Source organism: Gallus gallus, chromosome 11, assembly GCF_016699485.2.
Source record: "Gallus gallus isolate bGalGal1 chromosome 11, bGalGal1.mat.broiler.GRCg7b, whole genome shotgun sequence".
NCBI lineage: Eukaryota > Metazoa > Chordata > Aves > Galliformes > Phasianidae > Gallus > Gallus gallus.
In genome coordinates this window covers 15,392,145-15,402,877 of record NC_052542.1, presented here as the reverse complement: position 1 = coordinate 15,402,877, position 10,733 = coordinate 15,392,145, and the positions used below count along the sequence as shown (strand labels likewise).

General features: G+C 44.3%; 1 protein-coding gene across 1 annotated transcript; it reads right to left on the bottom strand.

Moving 5' to 3' along the window:
• Positions 1–967: 967 nt before the first annotated feature.
• Positions 968–10,481, bottom strand: HSD17B2 (hydroxysteroid 17-beta dehydrogenase 2). The gene is made up of 5 exons (XM_414168.8): positions 10,194–10,481; positions 6,500–6,712; positions 6,157–6,342; positions 3,895–4,032; positions 968–2,871 (listed from the first exon to the last, which is right to left on the bottom strand). The coding sequence occupies exons 1-5, from the start codon at positions 10,450–10,452 to the stop codon at positions 2,513–2,515; spliced, it is 1,155 nt and encodes a 384-aa protein (XP_414168.5). The 5' UTR covers positions 10,453–10,481; the 3' UTR covers positions 968–2,512.
• Between the last annotated feature and the right edge of the window lie 252 nt (positions 10,482–10,733).

The following is a 10,733-nucleotide window of genomic DNA, read 5'->3' as shown; positions in this document are numbered from 1 at the left end:
TAGTCCCGCTGTCTGGCTGCAACCACATTCTTCAGTGTCCTGATGTTTTCACTGGACTTGAATGTGAAAACACACTCAAGTTATGTATTTAAGTAAATTAACCACCATATCTCTATTTCCCTTCCTCTTCTCCCACTCCCAAAATAGTTTCATCCCTTAAAGAAGGGAAAGACCACAGCACCTAGTCCTTGAGAGCAGGAGCTGCATCAGCTTTAATACAGACACAAGCACTTTGGCCACAAACTCCCTTAATTTATTGTCTTGTTCTCACAGCCACCAGCCATTTTCAGCTTGGATTATTCTCAAGTTAAGCCATTAACAACAGAAAATCACCTTTAACATTACAACCTGTTAAATGATGAATAATTCAACAGTATGTTACAACAGAATTATCCCCTAAAACACAAAGTACAGTCCCTATAGGAATGAAAGACTGACAACCTTTGATCCCACAATCACTTGGGACTGGCTAAAGCATCTTCATCATTAGGTGAAGAGGTGTAAAATAGCTATTCAGAATATACGTTTCCCGAGAAATAAAAAGTTACAGTACTTTAAAAATAAAAATCAAATCTTCCACCTGAATGCCTAGTTTAATAGGCCTGCAACACACAAGGTAATACTCCTATTAAGGAAGGAAAGGAGAGAAAAATTTACATTTTATAACCACTGCCAAATAACACAGCGGTGATTAAGGATTGTTATGAAGATTGCCACATAAAATAGTGAACTGGCTGCCAAGGGGAACTGGGGTTGTATAATGTTTGCGAGCACCTAAGGGCCAAACTGCAGCCAACCCAAGTTAGAGCTCAACTGGATGCAAAGTGGAAAACAAACACCTCCATCCAGGACTGGGACGAGATGAGGTGTCAGGCAGTTCCCTCACTCTGAAGGCAGCCAGGATTCAGCCTTGCTGGTTGTAGTGCTGGCCCCCAGTAGCGTACAAGGTCAAGACAAAACCAAATAGTCAGAGCAATCCATTTTATTATACATTTTTAGAGGCAGACCAAAAAGTTTTGTGAAGTAAATAAAGGGTAGAAATTGATAGAGATTGAAACAGTCACAGACTTCCTGAGAGAGAAACGTTTGTAGTTGTAGTTTCCTGAAAGGATGGCACAAAAAACTATGAGTGGGGCTGATATAAACCCACAAGGAGCAAAGCCACCATAGATAAAAGCAATAGTAACAACAGGGTGTACAGGAAAGGAGGATTTCCAAACCAGGACACAAATTGAAATAGCAAGCCAAGTCTGCAGAGTATCCTCTGGGCACAAATAGAGTCTGGTATTGCTGTATGAGGTACACGAAGGAAACAGAAGTATTACAAACAAGTTTAATTGGATTTTGATCAGGACTACGTAATGCAAGTAGGATTATGACAGAAGATGAGAATGTCAGAATAGGAAAAATGCACCTGTGTTGAAAGCCCAGAACATAACAGCTTCCCTGCTTCATCACATGAAAGGAAGCAAAGCAAGATACAGACGGCAACCCCAGGGAACTCAGGGGATGGGGCTTGTTCCAGAACATCACAGCCTTACAAAACCAGGTGATGCTAAAAAGTGGATGAGGTAGGAAAACAGTACTGCTCAACTGCAGGTGTTGGAAAGGGTTCTATGGAACACAGAGGAGGGCAGCCACAAATGGATTCAGGAGGAGTGACCAAAAGCACAGGACTCATAGGATGAGTGCAACCTCTAAGAAAACACAGCAAAAACAGGCAAGTGTTCAGAAAAAAGCCAACAAAACCATGAATTCTTCATTAACCACAAAACTGAATAAAGTATTGTCTAGAGAGAAGTGAGATCAATTTACTAATTATTACAGATAAAGAAGCAGAAGCAGCAAATACAGGCTAAACAGTGACATGAAATTAGCAGCCAATATCACTGTTTTTAGTAATGCACTGCAGGAAAGAGATGGTTGGCACCTTGATGAAGATCTTCATCTGTCTTTGTTCATTTTCTTCCTCATACTATTGGTGTTGCTCAGTCCAGAGAGGATACATCATAAACATCACAACAATACTCCACAGAACTTGGGGGAAAAAAGCCAATCATTTCTCAGGTCCAACAGCAAGAGAACCATAGAGAAAGGAATACTGAAGCTGCAGTGAGAAGTATGTGGATTAAACATTTATAAGTCTTTCTAGTGATGGGAATGTGCAGCTTCTCCTAATGTATAGAAAGATTGTGAACAAAAACATTATTAAAAAGCAGGTTAGATATCTATGTGTTGGTAGTGGTTGTTGAAGCAGACAGGGGCTATATAACCTCATGAGATAACTTACACCAAACAGGGAAACATCACAGTTACTCCAGAAAGACCACCCCTGTGTTTTCTATTTATTTATCCAGCACTTGTCCTGAACACTGCTCTTAACACAAAGATTCCACTCCACTCACAAGGCAACTCAACCTCAATATACCAAAGACAGTACAATAATTAGTAGTGCCCTAAAACAGAGTTCTTTCCAGAGAGATCACAAATCCGATAGATGCCAGTGGATACCTTAGAGGTCCTTATTCTCAGCTTCTGATGTCCTTAGTGCCTGTGGGATGGACTCAAGTCCCAGTGACTTACTAACTAAGAAGTCATAGAACCAGAGTGGGAAGTAGCAGAAGATGCAGAGCATCATGTAAGCCCCTTTGCCTGGGGTGTACAAGCCGTGCGGTCGCTTGGAGAGCAGTGCATGCAGGATGGAGCTCAGCACCGGGGTGAGGTCAGCATCACAGCACGAAGGGATGCGCAGCAGGTAGCTCTTCAGCCCCAGCAGGTAATCCCTGCCATAGTCCTGCTGCACGTCCACCGAGAGGTGCTCCACCAGCTCTTTCTCCTGCTTCACCCACAGCTCCGGTGTGCCTTGGATACCTGCAGCAGCAACACCACGACTGAAAGTGAGTTTGGGGTTGATCATAAAGAAATTAAGCCATGATCTATAGGCAATAAGCTCTCCCCCACCCCTGAGTCCTGAGGCACAGTTCTTCCTTCATGCAGTTCAGTAGAGCAAAACGCCTGGTTAGCTGCAACTGCATGGTGTTAATACACTGTTCTGTTACCAGCTCTACTCAAGAGTCAGTATCTTTTTCCTCCCATGGCATTCTGTCCTTACTCTTATTTTAAACAGGTATTTCTAATTAGTACTTATTAATAGGATATTTCATTGAAAGAAGAAAGAGATAGGCAAACTAATATGGACAAGATTAAATTGGGTTGGCCCAGTACCTCTCTCATGAGTGACACTGGTATTTTAATAAGCTGTTTCATTGAGAATGAAACTTGTATTAGACAGATTAAAAAAAACTTTGTTTTCATTGTATAAGAATGAAAGTAGTTGCTTTCCAATGCATTTATTGCCTAACTCATGAATTAAGCACTGCAAATAAAGACATATCTTTAAATAAATATTTACAGCTCCAATACTGGGACTTGTCTTGACAGGTGAAGTGCCCACGCAAGAGTCTGGCAATAGCACAACAGATTCCTGAAGGTAAAAACCTGGGGGTGCTGGCAGAGCCCAGTGTCACATGGGAGGGGAAGCATTCAAGGGAGAGAGCTTTTATGAAAAGAACACACATTTTGCTTTTCACTGGCATAGGAATTCCTTACAAAGTCACCAGAACTATCACCTGAAAGATATAGCAAGATTACAATATTCTTTAATGCAGACCTCTGCTCAAACACTACTACCAAAGCAGTACAGCCCTCTGCCCTGGCTCATGAGGCAGAGATGTGAGACCTAGAGAGGAACAGCAGTCAAAAGAACACTCATCTTAATTTCTGTAATCAACATGAGGAATAGGAAAGTGCCGAGACTCATTCAGAGCTCTCCTTGAGGACATAGGACTGCAGGAAAAAAGTAGGCAGGAACTATCTAAAGTGTCAGACACCAACCTGTTCTGAAGCCTGATGGATGAATTGCAGCAACTTTGATTCCCCACTTGGAAAGCTCCTGCCTCATTACTCCAGAAAACATGGACAGAGCTGCCTTTGATGCTCCATATGCAGCATACCTAGGTAGTGGAATGCCTCCTGCAGGAGCAATATAAACATGATAAAGCTTAACAGTGGCTCTTTCCAGCCTTTATTTCAGTGATTTAGAAGGAAGATTACAGCACAACCAGAATTACGTGGCTCTCACCGAGGTTAAAGACAAGTCGGTGAGGGAATCATTTCTTTCTGGAGGTTAAAAAAAGTGTGAGCTGTAAATTAGCAGTTGCTTATAGCATTTGTGCTCAGTAACTCCTTGTAAGACATCATCTACGGCAGAAAACATGAAGTGTAATTTGCAGCACTCTTTACCCTCAAATGCAATACAACTGCTGGTTTCCAAAACACAGATAATGCTTTACTTCATATAAACAGTGAAAGGATAGATTAATACTGCTATTCCTGTTGTCGCTAGCACGAATCTCAAGCTCCTATTATAAACTACAGTTACAACAGAGCAAGTAATCTCAACTCCAGCTTTACAAAACTGGACATCCCTTCTCCTCGGGCCAGCACCACCTCTGGGACAGCCTTCATCTCAGACATAACATTGCTGTCTCAGTGTATTCGAAGCTTTTAAAAGGAAACACTTGAATGTAGGTGGACTTCCTAATCAGCCACTGGTGCCATTTGTTGAGGTTTCTTTTTTGCTGTGACAACCAGGATACTAAAGGAGCCCCTCATGCAGAATCATTCCTTTGAAGAAGTCAGGCCAATCATACGTTAATTTTTCTCCCGTATGCATCTGAAAAAAAAATGAGTTTCAATTGGTTTGAGCCAATTGAATCACATATGCTCTCCCTCCGAGGTCAGGGTAACCTCAAATCCAGTTAATGTAGCTCTCTGCAGGCAGGAATGGGCTCAGCACAATCAGACCTCACTAACTTTTCTGCTAATGTTTTACCAAAGGACCCTCAGACCCCGTGTTAAGAGGAAGCTATTTACCCAAATCAGAACATCTGTGAATATCTATAGTTCAAGCAAGGTCATTATTAACTCCTTTAACAGCAGATTATTCAGCACAGGGAAGCTCTGTCTATCCCTGCAAGACAGCTTGGGGACTCGTGCCAAGAATCAAGTCATCTGTCACAAGACACCTAAAATACAAGCTTCACTTGGGTGCTCATAAAATAGATCTGTCCTCTGTTTCTGGGCTTGCAAGGGCAATGGTCCCTCATTAATAAAAAATTAAAAGATATATATCAGGACTTAATTGCTAGCAATGAGCCATTAAGATGGGTTTGCAGGAGCAAAAGCATTCCTGGAATTGAAAAAGAGACAGAAGATGACAATGCCACAGCCAGGCTGATGCCACATCCTTGAGGTAAGCCACGAGAAAAGCTAACACCTTGGCAATACAGCAGGATTCAAGTAGACACAAACTGCACAGAAATGAGAACCCAAGCAGACAGAGCAAAGGAAGAATTGGGAAGCACGTGATATGGCAAACCCTGAAGAGGTCTTGCAAGGATACCTTCCAGCATCATGACATCCTGCTTCTAGCAGGTCTCATTTTCAAAGAGCATTCCTGCACCTCAGCTGTTGGCTATCAGATACTGCTATTACTCCCACTCCTACATCTTAGACTCAGCTGTCATCCTAGAATAGAAGGTTATGTTATAAAGGCGTATATAGTAAATACATATGGAAAATGTCATGAGCTTATCCAAAATATATTTCTACTTTAATTTTAACCCAATGTGATAGATAAAATAGTCCAGTTGAGCCTTTGGCTGTAACCAGCCTAAGTGGAAGAATCTGTTCTAGCATAAGTCAGAAAACCTTTGGGCATTGCCATGGTTTGGTTCAAGGGTGCACAAACTAAGGTGTTGGCAGACTTCTACTGGAATGTGTTCTAGGAAGTTCTGTGTTTTATTCACCATCTTCCTAGAAGGAAATCAGAACTATCCCTCCCAGCACCTACAACACAAGATCAGAATTTTATAGTTCTCTATGGCAGTGTATTTTTAGTTATATTAAACTCTTCAAGGGCTGACTTCTGAAAACAGCCTACTCAACAGAAGCCTGCACTGACTATATAAATATTAATTCCCTAGGCATGTCTATAAGCGAGACAGACCAATGTCTTCCTCAGCATTTATGCCAAGGAGGGAAATTGCTTTTCCTGTTGTACCAGACTCTCTCGGTGCTCTCAACTCAGCTCACCTGTCATGCTGGACATGTTCACGAGCCTCCCCCGGGATTTCCGCAGTAGTGGCAGGAAGGTCTTGGACACGTGCACAGCCCCAAAGAAGTTCACCTCCATGCACTGCCTGTACATGCTCATGGGCAGCAGCTCACCGTCAGCAGGGAAGCCCAGGATGCCTGCGTTGTTCACAACTCCCCAGAGCCCTGGGACGTGGAGAAAACAAAGATACATATGCCCTAGCTGCCCACAGACTTTGGGGCGGAAATAACCTACATACATAAAAGACGATGAAGCCAACAGGTAAGAGATAGCCTCTAATTAAGTAGATCAGTATCCCATGCAAGGACACAAAAGCTGTACCTGTCTTTTGCACTTTCTCTGAGACTTGCAGGTAGGCTTCCTTGACCTGGGTGGGATTGGTTATGTCCAAGTGCAGGAGAGAGAGCCTCTGGGAACAGGTTCGCCTCAGCTCCTCAGCTCCAGGGCCATCCTTATTCAGAACTCCAGCAAACACAATGAACCCCAAGTTATCCAGGTATTTGGCCAGCGCGTGTCCAATCCCAGTGTCGCTTCCTGAAAGAATCCAAGGACAGAGAGACTTGAAGTGTCTCTAAGTCATCATCACTAACACAGAGGGAGGCAGCAGACACTGAAAACACATAGATGTAACCAAAGGAAAGATGAAAGGAAATGTCTAAAATGCATATGAGAGCAGGAAGGGAGGTTTCAGTGTGAAGAGGTGAGAAGTTGGTCCTTCGTATGTTCAGTAAACGCCAACAGAACATCCCCTCCTCGCTCAGAGCTGAGGGTAACAGCTTACACTGTCCCACAGAGATTCTAAGACTCATTTCATACATACCGAAGAAATAAAACCACAAGTTGATTTAATGCAAACGCTCAAAATAAAACCTGATAAGAAAGTATCTAGAAAAAAAAGAAAATCCAGATTTTAGCGTGAAATCTCAGCTGGACAAAGCATGGTAGGGCACTGCAATTCAAATAGAGTTACATTTCTTAATTCAAGGAAGCAGTGTTGTTTTATTCAAACATCTACCACCTGGATCATTCTGATAAACACTTCTGGCCGCAGGCTACCAGCAAGCTAAAGCTAAGCAACTTTGTCTTTAGCTGTAAAAGGAGTCAGTGCTTTCAAGCCTTAAGGAGACTCCAGAAAGGCATTTCTAGGCTAAACACTTATATTTACTATAAAGCAACAAACTGCCAAATGCATGAGGCAGCACTAATGTAAGTACACAGCAACAGTCAGGCTCATACAGATCCTCTCACTAAGAAAGCTCAACTTTCAAAGCCATTTGCAGCACGGGTGGAAACCCACATGCAAAACAAAGGGATGGGACTTCAGTTGGCTTTTGGCCATTTCCTCATTTGCAAAGGGGTGCAAGTCTCCCTGTGTAATCTTACCAGAAAGGTAAGAGGGTTAATCTGTGATTACAGCACACAAAGGCAGGTATTACAACCACTGATAATGGGCCAGCTCCTGCACCTAAAATCCTCAGCCAACAGAGCCTGACTGCCAAGGAGAGACTCATCTTAACTCACGCTAGATCTCTATTTCTGGGTTTTATCTTCTAAATGAGACTTTAGTACTGAAAGATGGAAACAAAATTAATTCCAGGTGATTTGAAAGAAACATGTACTCCGTGCCTGGATCAATCAGCACAAGACGTTGAAACAAATTACTCATGCTCTGTTTAATCCTTTCTTTAAAGAATGCTTTCTGGCATTTTTGAAATCTGCCATTTGTTGACAATGTACCAGACCATGACATCCATCACATTTCACTTCTCACAGCACTGGTCTGGAAGAGATGAACGAACCTACATTCCTGGAAATCCCTAGGAAACATGAGGAGGCCTGCAGATAGCCCAGTGACATGATGGATTTCTGGCTAAGTGGGGGTGGGAGTGCTCTGTCTTTCTCTCTCCTACTGAGAATCAGATTTCTGGCTCAAATCCCAACTCCTCCATCCTCTCCAGTAGGGGCACAGACACGGAGCTGCATATTCCACAAGAAAAAGCCCTACAACACAGCTTGAATTGGGCAGGGGGCAGAGGGATTACAGATTTCCCCCCACAAACAAAACAGCCATCTATGTATCACTAGAAAACTTGTCTTAAGAGAGGAAGTCAGTACAGACTGCAACCGAGTCATTACTAGGAACTTCTCTTCAACTCACCCTGAGCATCAGGAACACAGGGAATGGAAAGACCCAGTGAGCTGGAGAAGTTCATCCCACTCAACACACAACAGTCAAGGCAAGAATTTCACAATCCTGCTACCCTGCATCTTCACAACAGCTCTGTTTTCAGGTGGGTCTATCAAACCCAGTTGTACCCAAGACCACAGCTGAGGACAACAAAGCACTCAGTCCAAGCACGAGGGTCAATGGAAATGTTTCAGCTGTGTTTCAGACTGCTCACACACCTGCAGCTGCTTGCGTGAAAGAGCATTTGGACAACCAGGCTGGCAAGTTGCTGGTGTGAATTACAGACAGCAGCAACACACAATGACCAGAACCACATCTGAAAGCCAGAGAGAAGCACTGAGGTCACCGTGTGCCCTGGCCAAAGGCAGCCACGGGCAATATGAGGCAGCTGCAGCACTCCACACAGGGCTGGAAGGTGCAGGGAAATCATTTCCCATGAAATGCCTGCCTCAGGTCTCTTCTAAACTGGAGAAAAAGACCCCAAAACTGATTTAAGGGCACTGTGCACCTGCGTGCTCTCCCACACAGATGGGGGGTGAGTGCTGCAGGCAGGGCAACTGAGAATCACATTGAGTAAACCCTTCATTTTGATTGAGGGGGGTCAGATTGATTGCATACCGTCTGGATTCAAAGAGACCCAGGAGAGCTTATGCAGCTGCATCAGCTGCCAGAGTTGTCTGAACTTGCATTTGTTTGGGACAGTTGCAGCACAGGTACAAAGAAAGCACACACTGCACTGTAACCCAGCACTCCTCCCTGCGTGGTACTGCTCTAACTCCGGCCCTTTAGCCATAAGCTCTGAAGTGTTTCCTGAAGAACTGCTGATCTGACAGCTCACAAAAGGCACGGAGATGCCTGAGCAGCTGCAGGGCAGAGAGCAGCGCTGCCCCTCCTCACCCTGGCTGAGGAAAGAGAGCCCATGCTGCCCTGTGCTCCCTGAGTTCTGTATTTAATCCCCACAGCAGTGCTGTTGGGCAGCTCTAAACCACCCCCAGGAATCCCTATAAAGCAAAGTGAAATGCTGCAGTAAATAGCTCAATCATCCAAAGCAACTTGACTCAGCTTTCCATAGGGAAAAATAGAAAAAAAAAAAGATTTCTTTTTTAAAGTCAGTGCAAGAATGAGTAGGTGGGCATTGCAGTTCAGAAGCCTGATTAGCACAGACAGCAACACTGAAAGCCTCAGAAGAAACAAGAGCAGAGCCACAAAACTACAAGAATGCCATCCCTGAGAACCAGGGGGGGGTTCTGAGGAGCTCAGAGTGTTAAAACAGAGCAAACTCATTACCTCTGAGCTCCCCCTGTCAAAGGGGCAAATCGCTCACTCCCAAACATACTTTGGTTCATGGAGGCAGCACCAAAGCAGCGCCTTGAATTACAGGCACAGCGTATGCAGCGCATCAGAAGACAGCGGTACCTCAGCATCCAGCAAAGCAAACTGAAGCAAACAGGAATAAGGTATGAGTGGAGCGTTCTGAGGACTCCCAGAAATTAATGTCTCTCCTGAACAATTAGCCCATCGTAAGTATTTGCGTGGGCTTTTTTTTTTTTCCCAACCAGTTGTTTTCACAAGCATATCTTAAAAGCCACTTGTAAAGATTAAATGAAACACTTAAAATAATGGCATCTATTAAGATGTTTTTCTACTTAAGTTCAGAACAAGAGAAAAAAAAAAAGAAAGAAAACATCTCTGGAAAAGCAAGTAAAACAAGAGGAGAATAGAAGCACTGCCTACAAGCATGCATTTCAGAGAATTCCAACCTGAAGAGCAGAAACTTTTCCAGCACACCTCCATGCAGAGCCCATCTTTGTGCCCTGAGCCCCTTACCTGTGATGAGCACGGCTTTGTCACCCACAGGCAGTGGCCCTGCATCCAGGTACGCCGAGCAGCTGAGCCATGTGCTGCAGAACACTATGAGCCCCCAGCACGTGCCCAGCATTACCACGCACAGCAGTCCAAACAAGGCAGGCAGCACACTTCGGAGCAGCATATGGGCTCGGCAGCTCCTCTTGGCCAAGCAGAGCCCAAAAAGCACAGGGATGGCCACACAGAGCCATCCCCAGGGGCTGCTGGGGAGAGCATCCATCACCCAGGCACCAGGCAGGAAAGCAGGGCAGGTGCTACTGGCTGCAGCCCACTTATATAGGGGCAGGGTGAGGGGTGGGGCAGGGAGAAGGGGCTGTAAAGGTTTGACATAATCTCACTCACCCTTGGCATCTGCAATGAGCAGGAGCCTTCTGGCTTTTCTTACCTTTTATTCCTTCTGCCTGACAGCTCCACCTTCTGCATAATGTGCCGGCTGGGTAATGATTGACAGCAGTGGGAATGGACATGATGCAGCAAGCACTTGGCTTCGGGAAAAAATTC

Coding starts and splice junctions, on each gene's coding strand:
- HSD17B2 (XM_414168.8), bottom strand. CDS start 10,452: ATGGATGCTCTCCCCAGCAGCCCCTGGGGATGGCTCTGTGTGGCCATC. Junction 6,343..6,499: donor AGAGAAAGTGCAAAAGACAG/GTACAGCTTTTG, acceptor TCCACGTCCCAG/GGCTCTGGGGAGTTGTGAAC. Junction 4,033..6,156: donor GAACATGTCCAGCATGACAG/GTGAGCTGAGTT, acceptor TTGCTCCTGCAG/GAGGCATTCCACTACCTAGG.